Source organism: Phallusia mammillata, chromosome 1, assembly GCF_965637545.1.
Source record: "Phallusia mammillata chromosome 1, kaPhaMamm4.hap1.1, whole genome shotgun sequence".
Taxonomy (NCBI): Eukaryota; Metazoa; Chordata; class Ascidiacea; order Phlebobranchia; family Ascidiidae; genus Phallusia; species Phallusia mammillata.
In genome coordinates this window covers 34,443,495-34,464,228 of record NC_137252.1, presented here as the reverse complement: position 1 = coordinate 34,464,228, position 20,734 = coordinate 34,443,495, and the positions used below count along the sequence as shown (strand labels likewise).

The following is a 20,734-nucleotide window of genomic DNA, read 5'->3' as shown; positions in this document are numbered from 1 at the left end:
ACGTTAAGGCTTTGTGAAAACGACATGCTTTGCAGAGTCTGATTATGGCATTGGTAATTTTTACTTACTGACACTATATACCAGGGGTGTCAAACTCAAACCACTTTGAGGGCCAAAAACAAGCTTCCAACTAAGTCAAGGGGCCGCACTGTCGAAACTTTTTTACAGTTCCACATGACAAAAACACAATTGCATGATTATAAATTAAAAAAATCATTAATTCCATTAAAAAACTATATTTTAATAAATAACAAACATATATACAGTGTAACAAAATGAAAGAATCAACTGTGCTTTATTGCTTTGTGTAAAAACAATGGCGTACAATGACGCAACAATCGCAGTTGCTGATTCTAAAGATGGATTATATCAATTAACCTATTGAAACGCTAATATATACCACTAATAGACAGGGATTGTACTCGCTGGGATGACAGGGTATTTTGCCTGAGTAAAATACATAAATAACTTCTAGATTAGAAGTTACTTCGGGGGCCGCACAAAAGCTCTAAAAGGGCCGCATGTTTGACATCCCTGCTATATACCTCATCCACATTTAGTTAAAATTCGATAGGTGTTTCAAAGAAGTTAAATTTTGATCGAGCAGCTTAAAAGGGGTAAGGTCAGTAAGTACGGTTTTGAAATTTCACATCAGGCACTAATATTTTAATTAGTATTAAAAATTTTTAAATAAAAATACCTAACCCCAATCCTAACAGTCCCAAATGCCTGGATTTGACTGTCGTAAAGTATAGTGTTAGCAAATTTTTCGCTTGACTTCAGTGAAAGACGGGACTGGGTGAAAGGTCACGGGCAGTGCTTATAGGGTTATATTGGACTACGGAAAAGCATATATTATATCGCGTTTTCATGGCCGTAGGTACGATTGGACTTTCAAAAGTCCGATCGGACCTCCTCCGGGGAGGTCCGCGAAAACGCTGAAAAAATGCTGAATCATTCCTTATTGCGTACGATCGGACCGAAATAGCGGAAAAGTCCGATCGGACCAACGGCCATGGAAACGGGATATTAGACATGACAAAAACGCGGTACCGGGTGAAAGTTTACAGACAGTCCTTCAGCGCAGTTTTTTAACAATCTGCAACATTTTTTCGATAGTTTGTTAACGCTTTGGAAAGTGGTGTTGTGTGAAAACTTTCTGTGTGTCTTTCACGTGGTATTCGGGTTTAAATTGGCGCTCATGGCCGATTGCGCGTCGTTGTGCGCCGGCGAGCTTGGCGGCGGCAATACGCACATGTTATGGATTTCAGGTAAATATTCGGAGCAGCTTCTCATACGCAGAAAAACGTTAAGGTTTTTTTAAACGGCATGCTTCTCACAATCTGAATATGGCATTAGCCATTTTTACTATCGCTTTCTGTTTCGTGAAAAAACTCTGTTTTAACTATTTTTTTGCAATGGAAAAGCGTGAATGCCTCACAGCTACATTTGTGTGGGTTTTATCGCTCTTAACTCGCATATTTTAACGAAATATATATTAGTGGTTGTCCTTTTTTCAAGAAGTAAAATGTTTAGCGTGCTAGATCAAAATATAACTAGTGTTAAAGAGCACTCAGCCTATATAAATAAATATTCGCAACGCTTAACAACCAACCCAAGCTGCGGCGTTGCTATGCAACTGGCTTACAGCAAGATTTGCGAAAGTTCCTTCACAAAACTTTATCTGTCAATCCTAGTTCTGCATTTAAAAAAAAAAAAACAGCAAAAAACAATCCTTTCAATTTAAGCTGATCAGTGGTTTCAAATGCATGTAGGCTCCCAGAAAAAAAAGTTTTTAAACCTACTAGACTAAGTTACAATCAGGCGCAAAAACTCCGGACATTAAAAGTGTTTTTGAAAATTATTTCCAAGCTAACTTCCGGATGTAAAAAAAACAGGTACAAAAAAATCTCCAACTTCAGATGAGCTATTTCTGTCCTAAGGCCGTTTGAAACAAACCTTTTCTGAAACAAAACTAAAAGTAGGCTGTATAACATTGTTAATGTATAACAAATCGATTTTAATTAACCAACGTTTTACCTGACGTATACGAAACCCATTTGCGTTGACGGATTTTTTTATAGTTGAAATTATCAACATACACAAATAACCGCATGCTCTTTTCATTGTCTTTCAACAGACACATAACACCAATATATTTAAAAAAAATCACAAAACTTAACTTTCATACCTGATTTATGTATCTCCATGCTGCGTCGGTGACTTTTAAACCAAAGTACAACTAGGCATTTGCACTCAAATTAAATACTGAAAACTGATTTACATACAACTTGACTTCAGGTGTCATGTGACTTTTTGACTGAACTTTAGATTGCCCACCCACAAATTTATTACAGTCGGAACAGTTGCTCAGTGGATTATTGTTTGCTTGAAAACGCCAACCCATTTTTTGATTTGCTGTAACGAGTATTGACATGACCTTACTTCCGCTGCGCAACTAAGTGCTACGTGACAAACAATATAAACCAACTGCAGGTCAAAAAACACAAAGCATATACACATTGAAATACCCAGTGCACTTTAACGGAATAAAATGGTGTTACACACATACTTTAGAAAAATATGATCTTATACCATGATCCGGTCAAAAACTATTCACTACATAAATTCAAAACACTTATTTATTTAAAACCATACTAAACATTTTTAGACAAGGTATGTTCATGCTATTTGCATAACCGTTTTTGATGCCATCCAATTAAAATTAAACGCCACTTTGGCAACCTGGTCCTGTACATTAATCAAGTAACGTAGATGATATTTTTAATCTTCCGGTTTCAACCAATAATACATGGTAAAACTAATTGTCACGAATTGTTAGTCACGCAAACAGTTGTACCCAGCAAAACGTATGTTGGCGTGGAAAGCTAATATATATAACTTTAAACGCGAAATAGATCAAAACGCATGGATGTAAATATAATATCGGTATACAGAAAAATGTAAGTCGCCCTTGATTGCAAGCCGAACAAACGGAAGTGTGAAAAACTTTTTAAGTCGCGGCTTACTGTAGTAAGCTATTGATTAAATACGGCATGCGATCGACGTATTATGCACTCAGCTACTTTGAACTAAACCAATAACCACATCTTTATTTATAAAGAAAAAGTAAGAAATAAAAAAAACTGTAACAACATTCTTAACTCTTGCAGAGAAAAAATGTTAGACAAAAGAACTTTGATACGTCAAAAAACATAACGACACAGTGCAAAGACCAACACAGTATTTTTTGTTTGCGCCAGAATTCAGGGCAACGACAATTAAGCATATTTACCTTTTTGAAGCACTTGATTAATCGGACTTACCCCGCCTAACTGGCAAACAAGAATGAAAAACAACGCACGTAAGCAGTTAAAGTCTGAAAGTGTAGTTAGGGCGTTCACCCTGGGTTGCGGGAAAAACATGTTTTGTTCGAAAGTGTTCGGAACTTTCTTTAATAAAAGTTATTGTATAAGTATAAAGCACGATAGACAGTTCCAATAACAATATTCACCCATAATCGCATTCGGTCCATTTGTGCAAAGCTCAAGTAACTAAATCCTTGATATCTAATTCATGAATAGTTGACCCACCCTCAGTGGTTTCCAACCTTTTCTTTAAGTCTAAGTACAAATCTACTTCCCTCCTACAAATTTAGTGTGCTAAAATATCGGTAAATTCCCAGCTAAAATATGGCAAATGCAGCAATAACACATAGCACAGACAACCAGCAAGACATTAATATTGTGACACAAATTCCCCCTACAAATTACAATATTTACCCCTAGTGAGGATTCTCCCTGGTTAGGAAACACTGCTCTAATGTGAACCCATGCCACATAACGATTGTAGTAACCGTGTATCTGCAGCGCGTCAACCATCCATCCACGAACTATGCCCTTAACTTTGACGCTCTTAACGTCCCTATGTTGCAAAGCTGTTTTCTGCTTGGTGGATATTTTTAGCTAAACTGTGCTGCTAAGATTTGCTCCATCGGGCAAATTAAACTCAACTCAAATAAATTTTCAATTTACGGATGGAATAAATTACTAATTTTTGCGATACGCGAACCTGCCCGCAAAACATGCTGATTAAAAATAGGGTCACCATACAGACAGGTAACAAAAAAATACTACTGGCGAAATCCCGACATATGTAACTAATAATAACAAAGTATGGAATAGAAACATTACAAATTTCATGTTTTTGACACAAGAAACCGGTTGCAGACAGAACTCAACAACAAAAGTTACTTGGTGTAATTTTGGGGTTATTATTTAATTGATATGTTAGTAGTTTTAATGTATTACGAGTGTATTTAAAACTGGTGCAATACAAATAACATTAAAATCGCAGCAAAGTATTTTTCGTTTGGAAACACTTAAAAGTCTTAAAATTGCAGTTTTGTTTTTCATCATTCAACATTAGTATGTTATCGTGGGCGGTGGCAATACGCGCACGTTCTGAGTTTCAGATGAATATTCGGAGCAACTCGCCCAAGCGCTGAATAACGTTAAGGCTTTTTGAAAACGGCATGCTCTGCACAATCCGAATATTTCATTGGCAATTTTTACTTTCACTTGCTGTTTCTTGGAAAAAAACAATGTTTTAACTTGATTTTTGCACAGTGGAAAGCGTGAATATAATTTGGCGCCAATAAGGTAGCGTTTCAAAAACAATTGGCAACATATTAATTATTATGTATTATATTCGTCCCTTCTCGGTTTTCCCCAAAAAATATTTTTGCTCTTTTACATTCTGTATGTTAGTACAAGTGTATTAGTTTTCTAAGTCAAAATGCATCTTAAGTTTTGTTGATGCACTGAGCGTTCCAGCGGCTGTGTGCTCTGCCGTAGGTCAAAATCATTATCGTATTACAATATATACTCGCAACAATAGTATGTTCTCGAAACAGTAGCACATATTTGCATGACCTTCGTTTTGTTTGTGCAACAAAGTGCTAGGTGACAAACAACATGAACCATAGAAGGTCAAAAACAATTTAGTTAGGTTCTAACAGACGTAGGAAGGAGAACTCCAAACCACAAGCACGTTTAAATATCCAGTGCACTTTAAACAGTATATAATGGTGCGACATACAAAATTAACAAATAATTCATTTAATTTATTTCTTCTGCTATATGCTACAAAAAAGCAAATCTCTTTATTTGGAATCATACTCGCGATTATATGTTAATGTAACTTGCATGGCCGTTTATTGACGCCAATCACCAATATGACAACCTGGTTCTGTATATTAGTTAAACAACCAAATAGATGGTAGGCTATCTTACGTTTTCTATTGTTCTGGTACCAACTAATATCAATTGTGAGGTCAATGTATTAAGCACCCTTGATCCTAATAAAAAATAAATTTTCATAACTTTATTGGAATTAAGTTAAAAAGATGAAATTAGTAATAAGAATAAAATGATTAGTACGATTTACAAGCGGACAGTTCTACTAACAATAGTCACCTACAACTGCAATCATTCCATTTGCGCAAAACTTAAGTAACTAAATACTTCCATTTGCCGAATACTTGACTCACCCTCCAATGTGAGGTCCTGTCACATAACGCTTGTAGTAACCGTGCTTCAATGCGTTTACCATCCATCCACGAACGGCGCCTTTAACTTTGCCGCGCTTATTAACGTCTCAACGTTGCGCAGCTATTTCCTGCTAGGTGAATATTTTATCTAAATTGTGCTGCTACCATTTGCTTCACCGGGCTAATTACACTCATTTCAACACAATTTTTAATTTACGGGGTGGAATAATTACTAATTTTTGCAGTACACTAGCCTGCATGTGAACCATGCTGATTGAAATAGGGTCAGATCACAGACAGATAATAAAAAATACTTCTGGCAAAATCCCGACAAGCGTAACTAACTAGAAAGGTGGCTTCCTAATATACTTCCATCTTATATACACTATATCCTATTTACCAAATCAATATCCGTATTCTTTTTGACTCATTATCGTCATTTAACTGCAAAAAAAACTGTAAAAAAGAACGGTAACAATACTCTTAATTTAATCTCTTGCTTTGACTTTGATATTGTCGTCCAAGGTCCGTTTTTAAACACAAATTTTCCTACAAAGCCGTAACAGTTGTATTACAGACACTATAAATTAGGAAACCATTTGCTACAAACGTATACATAACAAGTTTTCTTCTGGCACGGATTTTATTCCGACGTTGGAGTTTCATTCTTTTTTCCTTTGTTTTTCGCATTCAGCCTTTGTTAGTCGCACTCAGTGTTATTTACCCTGATGAAGACGACCTGTATAGGACGTCGAAACGTCTATGTTATGCCTGACGGCAATAGCTTGTATACCTAACAATTTGTTTTTGACGTAACTTCGTTTCACAAAACGGGTACAATTGACCTGTAGTAACCTCTCACGGTGCAGACGCAGGACGACCGTTTAATGACTTTTGACACAGTTTACAATAGCATGCAACCTTTAGTGTTCAACAATACTGTTTTGCCTAATTTTTGCATGACCTAAGAATTGCCCCTTGAATTGCCAACACAGCATATAAATCCTATATGATGCACTTTAGTCCGTATGCTGTTTCAAAAATTTCACGTTTTGGGAGCCTGTGGGTAAACCACTGGGTCATTCAGAGACAAACTAAAGGAGGGTGAAATTTTGATTAATAACTAACATTTGACCAAATTTGAACAAATTGGAAGCATTATTTGTTGACCAAACGCATATAAGAACTAGCGGTAGTCAGAAAAAAATGGGCGTGCCCCTTTCATGAGAGGGGACCCTGATAACCCTAAATATTTTGCAGCTAAACAGGTGTAGGATTAGGAAGAAATATTCTAAAATTTCACATTAGTAACTAAATTTTTCTGGTTAGTTTTTTTCCGCTCGACAAGACTAAAAGACGGGACTGGGTGAAAGTTCATACGCAGTGCTTCGTGGGAAAATGCAGTGAGCAGTCATGTTTTTATCTTTTTGCAACAAATTTTCGATCGATAGTTTTTTTTAAGTGTGGTGTGCAAACTTTTATGTGTTTTTTTGCGAGATATTCGGAAATTGGCGGTTTGGGCTGATGGCCCGTCATTGTGCGCTGGAAAACTGGGCAGCGGCAATAATCGCATTCATATGAATACTCGACTGCTCCCACAGGTGCAGAATAACGTCAGGGCTTTAAACTCAAACAGTTTTATTCGCATAGCATGTAATAGCAACGATTAAGTTGTTTATTGAAACAATCAGATTTGGAGTTTTTAGGAATTGTCCCTAAGCACTAAACAGATAATTTCTGTTTGGTGCGAAAACACATGATTTTGCACTGTGGAAGAGTGATTGACTCACAATTACTTTTTCGTGGGGCTTTGTTGCTCTTAACGTTTACAAAATATTTGTGGTCGTCGTTTTTCCAAGGTGTAAAATTTTTAGCCCGCCAGATTAAAATATAACTTGTCTAATGTTTTTGGGGTATTTGGGGTACCAATGCGCTTTGTTCACGTTCGTCAAAACCATCCATCACAGATAAAATATATTTGCAACATATGACAACCAACCCCCAGGCCACGACGTTGCTAGGCAACTAATAAGTTCCGACTGCAAGTTTTGCTAAAAAAATTTAGCAACAAAAATAAAAACAAATCCTGTCAATTCATGCTGATCAGTTTTTTGATATGTAAGTTATGTAGTCTCCCAGAAAAAACATTCTTTAAAACTTACTCTAGACTAGGCTACTATCATCTGCCAAAAGTCCGGACATTAAAAATATTTAACAAAAATATTCCCGGCCTAAATTCCGAACGCAAAAAAAAACAGGTACATAAAAAATATCTCCAAATTAAGTTGGGCTGTTTCTGTCCTAAACCTGTTTGTTTGAAAACCATCCTTTTCTAAAAAAAAACCTTAAAGGAAGTTATAAAAGGCACTGGCGAATTAAGAATCCTTAATGCGTCAAATGTATAACATAAACACTCTTAACTAACGTTTAAGCTGACGTATAAGAAACCCAAAGTGCGTTTTACAAACATACAAATTGGCAACAATAATAGGGATTGCACAACAAAGCAAAGGGCGTTTATTAACCGCATGCTCTTTTGATTTTCTTTCAACAAGCATATAACGTCAATCTATTTTTTTTCAACGACAAAACCAAAAAACTCTACAAGACTTTAATACCTGATCTATGTACATCCATGCTATGTCAGTGACTTTAGAACCAACTTGGCTTTTGCACTCAACTTAAATACAGCAACTGATTTACATACAGCTTAACATCAGGTGTCATGTGACCCTTGACTGAACTTTAGTACATTGCCCACCCACAAATTTATTACAGCCGGACAGTAGCTAAGTGGATTATTGTTTGCTTGAAAACGCCAACGCATATTTGTGTTGTTGCAAGAAGTATTTACATAACCTTAGTTTTGCTGGCGCAACAAAATGCTACGTGACAAATACCATGCGCTACATCAGGTTACAAACCATTTAGTAATTATATTTTGACGATCGTAGAAACATAAAACACAAACCACAAGAACATTTCAATGCTCAGTGCACTTTAAGTTTAAATAGTACAGAAAGGTATGACATAATAAAAACGCCACCCCGGTCCTGTACATTAAACAAGTAACAAATTAAATGATATGCTGTCGTACATTTTAGTTAGATGTTCCAGTATCAACCAATAATACGTCGTATCCCTTTTTTTTATATCGGTATAACATAAAAATGTTAGGCGCCCTCGATTGAATAGGCCACACAAACGGAAGGGTAAAAAAATCCATCAAGCCGCGGTCTACTATTAATTAAATACGGCATGCGATCGACGTATTAAGCACCCCTGATGTAGATGATGGACAAACAGCTACTCTAAACTAAACCAAAAGTATTTTCAAAATCGTAATTTTTTTAAAAAAGGTTAAATTAATTAGTTACAAGAATATTGACAGAAGGTAGGAACTGTGGCAGAAAAAGTGTATACTTAACAACATCCTTTACTCTAGAGAAGAAAAAATATTAGACAAAACTACCAAAAAACATATCGACACAGTGCAAACCCCAACACAGCATTTTATTGTTTGCGCCAGAATTCTGCGTAACGGCAATTAAGCATATTTGTCTTGTTAAAGCACTTGATTAATCAGACTTACCCGGCCTAACTGGCAAACAAAGAGTGAAAAACAATGTACGTAGGCAGCTTAAGTCCAAAAGTGCAGTTAGGGCATTGGCCCTGGTTTGCGGGGAAAAAATGTTTTGTTCAAAAGTGTTCCGAACTGTTTTAATAAAGTAATTGTTTGAGGATGATTTACGAGTGGACAGTTCTACTAACAATATTTACCCACAATTGCATTCGGTCCGATTGCGCACAACTCAAGTTTATGAATATACTTGAAATATATACTCAATTTTGAATTTGGAATGAATGAATAGTGTTTGCGTACGCGAGGCTGACCTGAAACCACGCATTAAGACAAGTAACGTTACAAACAGTTACATTTTGACAATTGTAATTACTTAATAACAAAGTATGGAATAGCAACACTATAAAATTAGACGTTTTGTGAAACAAGATGCAGGCTGCAGAGTGAATAACTCCTCAAAACAAGACAATCGCGATATTTAAAGTAATTATTTAAATCCCTTCATATTGTATTAGCTTTAACTGTTGTGTATTTCCAAAGCAACAAAATTTAAAGTAAAACCTTACATTAAAAAAGTAGCGACAAATTGGTTTGTTTGATAACAGGTAAAGGTCGTAAAATTTCCGTTTGGTTTTTCATTATTCAACAATTGTATGGTATAAATTCGCTCTGGCAGAGATTCTATAGCATCCAAAATCTAACATACAAATGCAGAAGCGTTAGTCCACTTGACTGTGCACCAAAACGAACTCGACTGGTGCAGAGAGGGAAAATGCCTGCGTCGTCGCGTTTATTTGTCAAATGGTCTGTCTACCTGTCTGTGCTGTCGTGCTAAGATCCTTCTTACTATCGTCCGCTAGTTTTCAAGCAGCAAAAACAAACCTGCTATTGAGCTCGCGTACGAGTGGTACATGGTTTTGCACACAACAATCACTGTCGTAATCAACCCAACACGCCAAACCAATCCACATTAAAGGCTGGTTTCTGTTCTCAACAACGCGACAAAAGTCTAGTGTAGCGGTTAATATAGATAACATAACAGATTCGAAACAATCGCTTTCTATTCAAAAGCACGACCCCGACCTCAACCTCGACACAGTTTCCGTACCCTTGCCTCTGTTTAACACCTGATTCATATCTCCAGTCCTTATCTTTTTGTCAACGCGACCGCTCTAAACGCCAGATCGTCTGTGACGTCACTACACACACCTGGCATTCACCTTTTTACTTAAGTGCTTTTTATACTGTGTTCAATAGCTTGATTAACAACCTGCACAGATGATGACAACAGAGATTGTTGAAACGTCTGCGTAATGTGTTCTATATACACAAGTTCTTTGGCAGTTTTGTTTATGGTTAAATTACTCTTTAAGTCCGTGTATAGTGTTTCTAAGATTCGAAACAGAAGTTTGTATTGTTCAATCCATTAGTTTTCAACCTTTTTCACACCGCGACCCATTGTAGCAACCAAATGTAACTTGCGACCCCTTTACAAAAAAAACCTTTTTTACATAATCTCTTTCTCTGGGCAAAGAGAAAGGGCCTGAACTTGCTGGTCCTTTCGGTTTCGGTTTTTGCACATAAAACATTTTGTTACAACGCACTGCACGCTTTGCCTACTATATGTGTTTGACGTTTGGTGTTAGTTTGCCCACGTGGTGCTGTGGCAATTGCATTGAATGAATGTAGTATAGTGACGTAACAAATCGTTTGTTTTATATTGTAATAGTCATAATAGAACACAAATTAGATTATATAAAACAGTTTGGCTGTTTTATTGCTTTATACGTTTTTTATTTTGTTATTGCTGATAAAGATCTACTTTTTTAATTTTTGTCAAAGACCTTCACGACCCAAATGGCGAACGACCTCCACAGGGGTCCCGACCCACAAGCTTTAACAAAGTACGTGCGGCATTGGAAACGTGACTCCTGCATTGCTTTTCGCCGCCTCCAATCCTGTGTAAAATGGTGGCAGCCGTTCGAGTCTTGTTTGATGCGTCAGCGGATTTAGTAACGACTCTATTCTGCAAGTTAATTCAACTGAGAGACATCGGAGGTCTTACGGGAAAAGAAACCGCCAATGTCCTGCACGTGCGACGTAAAAGTCCCCAAGGATAAAAATACAACTTTCCTCAACTGTCGCAAATTAGCCAAAGAAAAGTAAGACATTTTCAGGCGAGACCGTATAACGCTCTAAACCAGCGAGGCTTTTCTGGATAGCTAAATGTTTAAGCTATAGGCATAATAACTGTTATTTTAACGTTCATTTTTTCTGTGTTTTAGTTATTTTACGATTTTTTGCGATTTCTATTTTAAAATGTTGCTCGCCGCGCTTGAACGATTCGTTACTAAACAACACTCTGAAGCCAAACGTTCGAAGATGGCGACTCCATCGCCAAAATTTTTCGGCGAAAAAAAGGTCAAAACCTTGTGGGAAGAAATATGTGACGGTTGGTAGTCGGCTGCCATGGTTAGGAATATAATTTGTAACAAATGTTGTAACATTTTATTAGAGTTTTCGGCTCAACGAGCCTTGTTTGAGGAACGCGATTTTGACGACAATGCTTCGATTGCAACAGATATCACCCAATTTTCAGCACGCAGACATACGCCAGTCGTGTATGGACAAATGGTTCACCATACTCCTATTGGTAAACACTGCATTGCACATATTAAAGAAACTTATCTTGACCTTAACATGAATTGCATATTATGTCTGTTAAGTAATAATAAAAAAAATAATTTGAAGCAAATGGCTTTTAGTGACAAACAGTCTTCTAAATATATAAAACCAAAATCTGTAGCATGACATTGCATCAGTTATAACACAATGTAGATTTTAGTTTTATTTGGAAGACCATTTTAGGAGTTACAACTCTAACAATATTTTCGTTTTATGATTCTTTAAATAAAAAGCTCTTCTAGCTTTCATGTTTGGTGACTTTTGTGCTACTAAATCAGAAAGCAAAACTTTTAAACCTATTTAACTTATTTACCAAGCCACTTTCAACTTCAATCATAATGTTAAAATATTGCACAGTATTAATTTAATACAATTTTTACAGATGCCAATGTAGCAGAGGAGTTTGACGCAGCTGTCAGTCACCCAGCTGCAGTTGGATTAACTATGCTGTCCAAACCTGAACCTCCACCAACACCTCCTCCAAGTCCACCACCTGATCCAAAAACTTGTATGATATTAAAATAAGTTACCATATCTGATATGTACCGGACTTACTAACCGGCTTGAGTCTATACCAGCGGTTCTCAACCTTTCTGGTGCCGTGACCCTTGATATCATTTGCTAATTTTGCAGTGACCCCAAGGATATAAATAGTAGGCTGCATATTAAAATGACTGTATTTTTTCTTGACAAGAATGTGGTCCATGAGTTTATTATATTGGGGCTTGTGGTCCATTGCCTATATGAGTTGGGAACCACTGCTTTAGGCTACCCGAGGCAAATTGCCAGGTTGGGAATCACTGGCTTATACTAATCTACCATATTTTTTTAAGTCATTTCAACTTTTTATATCTTAGGTGCTCCAAGGGAATATTTAGAAGCTTATGTGTTTCCTGTCCTCACCCCTGCTCTGATCGCGATGCTAAATCAAGCAAAAATTGAGAAGTGTTTCGAGGTTTGTTAAAACTTCTTAAAAGCAGCAACTGAAACCAAAAGCGGAATCAAATACCGGATCAGTTTCATTTTAACTTTTTACTCTATAAACCAGATGGGATTAAAACTAATCAAACTTATTATTCATGTCAGTGGTCCAACAGGGAGTAGTTTTAAAACTTGAGGGGAGGAATTTACTAATTTGTACATAGGGTCTGTAAATGCACACTTTTGCTTCAGTAATATAATCTATGAAATTGAAAATTAAGCTCATTTGCACATATCTTTGTATAGTTTAGCATCTGCTATGTAGGGTATTGGAGATGAATAAAAATGTTTTGAACTGTTAAGAGAGGAATCCGTCGATAAAGGTTGGGAACCACTGATCTATGTATTTTACTTTTCTCTAGTTAACATGTTGTTTAATAATAACCAGTGGAATTTTATTTCAGAGAAAAAGAACAAAGTTTAATGGCTGTGATTTTCTGACCGAATATCTCTACAAGTGAGTTATTTACTTGCTTAACTTATATCAACCATTTTTAATGTTTTTCTCATCATTTGTTGATTTTCCCAGAAACAATCCTCATAAGTCTGCAGAAAGGGAAGGAACCTCATTATTACAGATACCATTTGTGGAAACGTGGTTGCAGAAGCAGTAAGTTGCCATAAACTCTAGTTACACTGCTAAATCGGTTTTGTTATTGTTGTTTATATATATGAAAAAGGGACATAATACTGGACAGAAAGCAGTTAATAAAGGCATGTTAAAAAACAAGACGTATAACTAAAGATTTGTTTAACAAATGACTAAATTGTGTGGTTACAATTTATTTTCATCAAAATGCAAAGTGTGAAATATATCGTATAGCATGTGCAAATCATTAAACCAAACCTATTGTGGATGAAAAAGAGTTTTTTTGTATTTCAGCCCAAGAAAACCTCTGCCTTTGTCACTACAATGGAATGAAGAGCAAGCTGCGGTTATTATTCAGTCATTTTACAGGGGACACATGGTTTGTAACAATTCTAACATACAACTAAATGTTGTGGACCTTTAAACCAGGGGTGGGGAACCTACTTAAAGCCGCGGGCCGCATGAATTGCACAACATTTTCGGGTGGGCCGAATATTTTTTTTATTTTCAAATTCTGTGTAAAATACCCAAAGCACACAAGTGGTTTTATATTTCATCGATACAGATTTGATATCTTCTTTGCTGCTACATGTTCAAAACGAGGTATACAAGTTTATCACCTATTTTGACTAAAAAATAAGTGTTTGTCCATTCTTTCTTGAACACCCCATTACCATTATACCGATCTGCCTTTTTTCCTAGCATATATTTTAAACAACAATAGAAGGATAAACACTAATAGTTCCAACATCAATCTAAAACTAACACCACATGGCAAATGATTTGTTACAGCAAGGAGAGGCTATCGAGTGACTGTTATGTCACAAATATAGCAAGCGGTTGAAAGTGTGGCATCATAATGTGGAATGGTGTTGAAGTCATTTCAACGAAATACTTGTACATAAGCTTTTTTATGCTATATATACTGTTTATACTGTTCTTTAACAAAATTGTGATGCGGGCCACATTAAAAAGGTTCCCCACCTCTGCTTTAAACACACATAACTATTTTTTTTTTTCACAACAAACTCTTCTTATAAAAGCATCAACCAAATAAATGATAAGCTGCAGACAGTGCACACTGTTTCGACCTATAAGGTCTCAATCAGTGAAGCTGGTGATGAGAGATCGGCCATATGAGCTAATGTAGCCATGTGATGCCACTCCACTATTGGCCATGCCTCGCCCAATTTTTGATGATATAACTGTGTATAAACCACAGAAGATGGCTAGGCTTATCTCATATGGTCAATATGTCTTGTCACCAGCTGCACTGTTAAGACCTTGCAGGTCAAAACAGTGTGCATTATTTGCTACTTAAAACTAATGTAAATATTTATTGTTTTTTTCATTGTGCATCAATTTTGTCTTCTATTTAGAATTCAGCTAATTTTTGCTATGTTTTTGTTGCAGGTCAGATGTAGAGAGGATGTGGCTGAACTGAGAGCCTGGCAAAGAGACTGGAGGGAAGAAAACAAAAACATCAGAGAAAAAGTTGAAACCTTTTGGGAAGAACGTGAATCCCAAGGTAATTTACTTTAAAAAATAAAGCAATGAAAAATCTGGCAGTGAAAGTTTTTTGAGAACTACAAGGGATTTAAAACTGTTTAACTAATTCAGTTTCAGATGCCTGGGGCCATTGACTGTGTGTCACCGTTTCTTGCAGCCTCAAAAGATATATATCTATATATATGCTGGTATTGTGCAGTGTTGTACCGAATCTAAAATTGAATGGTTCGAAGTAGACATAAGATTTTGATTTGAAACATCACTTAGAGTGCCCACACTTCAGCAGATTGGTGACTGTGTATTACACTTACAGTATCGGTTTCATATTTACATAGCCACACTACTTTTTTAAAAACACCTTTGAGCTGTAGTTTGGGTAACTAGCGTCTTACACCACAAAAGTGTGTGAAATCAGTATCTTCCTGGTGGTATATGAGATAGTCACAGGGGCTTGTTGAATACAAAAAATGCTATCCCAGTTTCTGAAAAGCGATTAATTAATGTGTATTTTGTTATTTCTAAGTTTCTGGAAAATTTGTGAAAGAGTCTGTTACTACTTAAATATTGGAGACCAATGGTTTAAATCCTATTATTAAATTCCCCAGCCCTTAAACCTATACTTTCGTATTTAGTTTAGCTTTTATATTCTCAGGTGGAAGCAGTGCCAAGAGCAAGAGAAACAAAAGCTCAACCAGCAAATCCTCTCGAAAATCTAGCAGCAAATCCCAGGCTGACAAAAATTGAGGACTCAAACTCCACAACAACATCCTTCATACAACACTGTAGCAAAATCTTTTGTATTGACATTTTTTCGCATCATAAAATACAGTACTCTATTTTTATTGACAAAATAGTGCCTCGTCATTATGACTGAGCGTTTTATACCCGCTGTCACAATCCTTGTGTTGGAAAAATGGCGTTAGTGACTTGCGCACAGGCGTTTGGTAAACAACTCTGCAGACAGGAGACTGTCACATGATTTAAAGGGAAAACCACCTGACAACAACACAACATTAACAAGCCCTTTTAAAAAATCAACATAATAAAACTAAAAAGAAAGGAACGCATAAACGTACATTGGTGGCAATGGCGAAGTATTGAGGGTTACCGCACAAACCGTACAAACTTCTACAGAATCTACAAAAATCCACCCCTGACGTCAGGTCAAATGAATTTAAATCTATGTACAATTGAATATCAGGCAGTAGGTCCTCCGTCGTTCTCCACACAACCTTCCAAACCAAGAGTGCCAGGTGATTCTAAGCAAGCCTTGTGACAAAGCGACCTAGAAATCATCTGCGATTCTGCCGGCCTCGGAGTTCACGAATCCGGCCGACGAAAACAGATTCCACGATCTCGGCGCATCGCACAATTTTCGAGTCGGCTCCGTTGTATTGTCGGCAGTTGTCGAATATCAGGGAGACATCGCCAACGAGCTCGGATAGCTTCATGTAGTAACGGCATTCGAGGCGTTTGAGAACAGTTTGAATGTCTAAAACCGATTCACATGGTTAAGCATAAAAAATCAAGTTTGCAAAGTAAAATCTTGTATCATTTAGATTAGTTATATTGCTTTATTTAATTTAAGCAAAACTTCACTAAAGTGTTAATAGCACTAAATTAGGATGTGTGTTGTTAAAATGTATTGCCATTTAAAATACATCGTACATTGTATTGAATTTTTATAATGTACTGACTAAACCGGTTTATCGCATAACTGGTTTATTTGCATAGGGATACTGAATCCTAACTGTAGCCATTTGTCATAGAATTTTTCAGGTAATTGTATGAAATAAAAACAAATTGAGACTCAGTTTGGCAATTTAACTCTAATGAGCCAAAAACAATTTTTATTTTAACAAAACCGATTATAGATTGATGACGCCTTTATAAAAATGTTAATACAAAATTCCTACAGCATATTTTATTGAGAACCACAGTACGGCAGGCCCATTGACGGCACCATACCGAAACAGCCGGTAACCAAGCATTCACTACCATATGGCAAGGCGTAGGCTAGAAAAAATCTAGCGTGCGGTGTTGCGTGATCGCTGGTCTGCATAGACGCTTCAGGGTTGATCCCAGTTATGAATTTATGTTCATCTTAATATTTTATTCAGAAGTCAAAAATGACTCTTGGTGTTGGTCAGCCTTGCCCCAAATCATTCACAAAAAGCTGCTTACCCATTGGTCGTTTGACAACCCTGTAGTAATTTGGTGCGTCCTCTTCTCTGACAGGTTCCAGAAATGGCCAGGCCATCTTGTGGCCCTGCAACAACAAGTTCTTTCATAAAACTGATTCAAAATCAAACCACAGCCACGACACAAGTGCGAAACCAGTTCTATACGAATTAAATATTTGGGTAGTCTAATGAGTTTTCAACAAACTCTAAGGTTTTAATGCACATTTTTAGTTGATGACAAACAAATTGCTCAATATTTTTTTTAATGTTTTTTTTAATTTTCATAATGGTACCTATGACGTAACGATAAAAAGCCCCTTCAGACTAATAATTATTATTCAAAGAAATGCATACGATTAGGCGTATATGTTGGCCAGGTTGGGGTATTAAAATAACGGTAGAGCTACTAACACTGAGCATAGGCTTTGGCCCGACCTGGGAACTTCTGGTAGGTGGCGCAACAGAGCATAGGCGTTTATGGTGCTGTTACAGCAATTTGGGTTTATGGAAAGAATAACTGCTGAGTCAGCACCATAAACGCCTATGTTCTGTTGCGCCACCTACCAGAAGTTCTCAGACGTGGCCTAAGCCTATGCTCAGTGTTACTCTACCTAAAATAACAGTTTAATATTATTTTAGATACCAGGGATTAATTGGTTAATTGAGCTTGTAGTTTTAGGCGCGACCATAAAAACATCGCATAAAATAGTACTAAAAAGTAAAAAACGGTTTACTTCCATCAAACGAAACACAAAACTTTCACAATAAGCAGGTCACAACCCGAAACCAACCTGCAGATGGCGAACGATCTTGGTGAGGTTAAAATAATCTCGGTCGTTAAGGGCGCCCTCCTGTGAGGCATCTCTTGATCCCTGTTTGCATCTTGGACAAGTGTAACTCTCAATACCCGACGCCTCCTCCTCACTGATGCCGACACACGAACCGTGATACCAATCCTGACAGATGTCACAGCCGATATAAAATCTGCGCGCCAAAATTCAAACGGTTAGATCAGTCTGCCCCAAACCCAGGCAAGCGGGCTAACACTTTCTGATACGTTTATTGTATGTATTACAGTTGGTATAGCCCTAAATCAATCGTAAATCATCAAACTGCAAATCGATAAGTGTCTATTGTGAGGTGACAAGGGCTTTGTCGCGCTTTTTGACAGTATAAACGTGTTTTTGTCAACTGTATTTGGCCCAGTAGCAGTAGTGGGATTCAGCCAGTAGTGGGATTCAGCCAGTTGAGATCAGCAAACCGGTTAGCATTACTGGTTACTGTCAATGGACTTTTTGTAACAGAACCTGCTGACAAATAATTCGAATCCCACCACTGCCCAGAAGTGATAAAGGTTGACATGCACATGTCCAATATACAGTGTCCTACTTACTTCGCATCGTCGTATGGCGTTCTGCAGAAACAGTAGAGTTCCTGCTGTGGAGCGGATTGTTCCTTGGCACAATCCTGACAAACCCAAGTCTCCATTGCTTTTGCCTTCTTCTCTGAAATCCCAACACACGAACCGTGGAACCAGTTCATGCACAAATCACAGCCGATGTAAAATCTGAAACAAGTGAGAAATCTGATCAGTAAATGGTCGGAAAGTAGCGGCCTGTAATCACAAAGTTGTTGGTTCTAATCCCGTCAGTGGCGTTTATGTCAGAAGCATGAAACTTAAACGACATTGATTTTACATCCGAAAAAACAATATCTTGCTTTGAAACATCTGTATTGATAACTCATTTTAGTCAATTAGATATGTGTGTTTTTATATCTGGTACTATGTGCTGGTCTTTTGGTATATCTTAATTGGTGGTCTAAACTATTTTATGTATTATGTTTAAAAATCACAGTTTTTGTTTCATTTTGATTAATAAATAATGTATATTCGTCCGCAAAGAAATTATGACGTAAGAATAACCGAAAGCCACGTCATTACTAAGTAAACAGGTCCGTCAAAAAATCCTGTTCTGGACAAAACAAGAAAAAAACTTACTTTGTTTCATCGTAAGGAGTTTTACAGACACAGTACAACTTTGTTGAAGTGTTGATCATCTTTTTCTTTTTGGCCGCTGTCGGCGCCAGATCCCCGGGAATATCGGAGGTCGCTTCTCTCTTCCTGGATTCTTTGGCGGAGGATTTTTTCGGGGATGATGACTTTCTCCTGTTGCTCTCAGCCAACACGTTTCCGTACAACTTGTCCGAGTAGTGGCTCGAGATTTTGCGTTGGCGTTTCGGTGTGGTTTGTGTGGCGCCCTCCTGTGGCGAGAATTGAGTGGTGCCAGTGTTGGGAAGCTGCTTTCGTTTTCCGTATTTCACTTGGTCTTCGTAAAGCTCGTTCTGCGCAAAGGATGTTGTTGTGTTAAATATTAGCTGCTTGTAGGAATTGTAAGTTTCATTTTAGACGACATGTTCGTTTTAAACCCAGTATTCTTTCTGTAAAGGCATTTTATTTCTAAGAGTTATACACCAAAAATGGAAAGATGCTTATAGAGACTTCATCATTTTGTTATTTACATCAATAAAATTTACTGAGGGATTAATACGATTCTTGTAGAACAGTTGATGTAAAAAACGGATACATCGCTTTTTTTGCGAAAATTACAAGCCATTTGTGCATTAATTATCGAAGTAAACAACTTGATATACACTTTTCAGAAATTGCCAACAGGGATGCGACAAAGAAATTCCGTCAAGAAAAAAATTATACGAGTCACACGCAACAGATTTGGGAAACGATTTTACAATGCTTGAAAAAAATACTCACTGCAGGTGGGACAAAAATATTACAGAAAAATGTTTGCAATGAGAAAGGGCAATGCTTCAGGGTCAAAATCAGCCAGAAAGTTTTAAAACCGAAATACATTTTCCACGTGTAATGGCTTTTTTAGTTTCCTTGTGTTTTATTTACAAAATAAGTTGACATTTAAAACAGCTTTCGTGTAACTTTTACTGCTTGAGTTTATTACCAACGAGTTAACGGTCTTATCACTCAGAGGGTATAATAAAAACATTGTATCAGCTTTTATAAATCCAACATCATTTGCATGTGAAGTTGGAGGAATAGGAAAACTGACTTTTAATGTTGCAAGATGAAAAATTGAAGCAGACCACTGAGGTAAAGGTCTGACACAGAGTGTTGTCTTGCAAAGCTATGTTGATGTTGTACAAGTTTGATTTAATCATAGAAACTCTCTTGTGCTTATGTAGTGACAGTGTGTAAATTTGAATGAGTTTGAAGTCCTCCTTCTTGACCAAAGTGGTGTTAGTGGAGCAGAAGCTTGATTTAAAAGTGATGCAAAGACTTGTGAAGTTTAAAATCACAAACAAATATGTTTTTAAAGCTTACATTTTAGAGGCCAATAGTGTAAAGTGAGTTTCAATTTACTATGCTTAACTTCAAACTTATGCTTATAATAATCACAGTGTGTAAATTTAAGTAAGTTAAGCACGCTACTTTATCCACCAAACACTATTTCACCTCCACAACTCGTGTGATATATTTCTCTGTGATTGTTCGTCGCTTTCGAATTTCTTGTTTTAATTGTTCCTCGTGTTTCCGTAAAGCATGAAGAAGTCGGTGGTGCAGGCGTTGTTGGGATTTCGCCTGTAAACAATAATTAAAGGTATTACTATGTTCAGATTTTATC

At 36.9% G+C, this 20,734-nt stretch overlaps 2 protein-coding genes across 3 annotated transcripts in view; one reads left to right on the top strand and one right to left on the bottom strand.

The window, feature by feature from the left end:
• Positions 1-11,427: 11,427 nt before the first annotated feature.
• LOC145234123 (IQ domain-containing protein K-like) lies at positions 11,428-15,749 on the top strand. 2 transcript variants are annotated; one of them, XM_080098902.1, is made up of 9 exons: positions 11,428-11,586; positions 11,650-11,787; positions 12,202-12,327; positions 12,677-12,774; positions 13,205-13,257; positions 13,330-13,410; positions 13,684-13,768; positions 14,803-14,917; positions 15,551-15,749. In XM_080098902.1, the coding sequence occupies exons 1-9, from the start codon at positions 11,454-11,456 to the stop codon at positions 15,640-15,642; spliced, it is 921 nt and encodes a 306-aa protein (XP_079955028.1). In that variant the 5' UTR covers positions 11,428-11,453; the 3' UTR covers positions 15,643-15,749. The 2 variants fall into 2 exon arrangements, with proteins under 2 accessions (XP_079955028.1, XP_079955032.1); XM_080098906.1 differs by lacking the exon at positions 15,551-15,749 and adding an exon at positions 15,010-15,537 and having other exon boundaries at positions 11,454-11,586.
• Positions 15,680-20,734, bottom strand: part of LOC145233993 (nucleosome-remodeling factor subunit BPTF-like) — a 33,957-nt gene continuing 28,902 nt past the window's right edge. Inside the window, exons 38-43 of the mRNA XM_080098765.1 lie at positions 20,566-20,691; positions 19,081-19,424; positions 18,475-18,648; positions 17,873-18,065; positions 17,083-17,167; positions 15,680-16,390 (exon numbers count right to left, since the gene is read on the bottom strand). Of these exons, the coding sequence (XP_079954891.1) occupies positions 16,191-16,390; positions 17,083-17,167; positions 17,873-18,065; positions 18,475-18,648; positions 19,081-19,424; positions 20,566-20,691 (1,122 nt within the window). The 3' untranslated portion in view covers positions 15,680-16,190. The remainder of the gene's footprint in view (positions 16,391-17,082; positions 17,168-17,872; positions 18,066-18,474; positions 18,649-19,080; positions 19,425-20,565; positions 20,692-20,734) is intronic.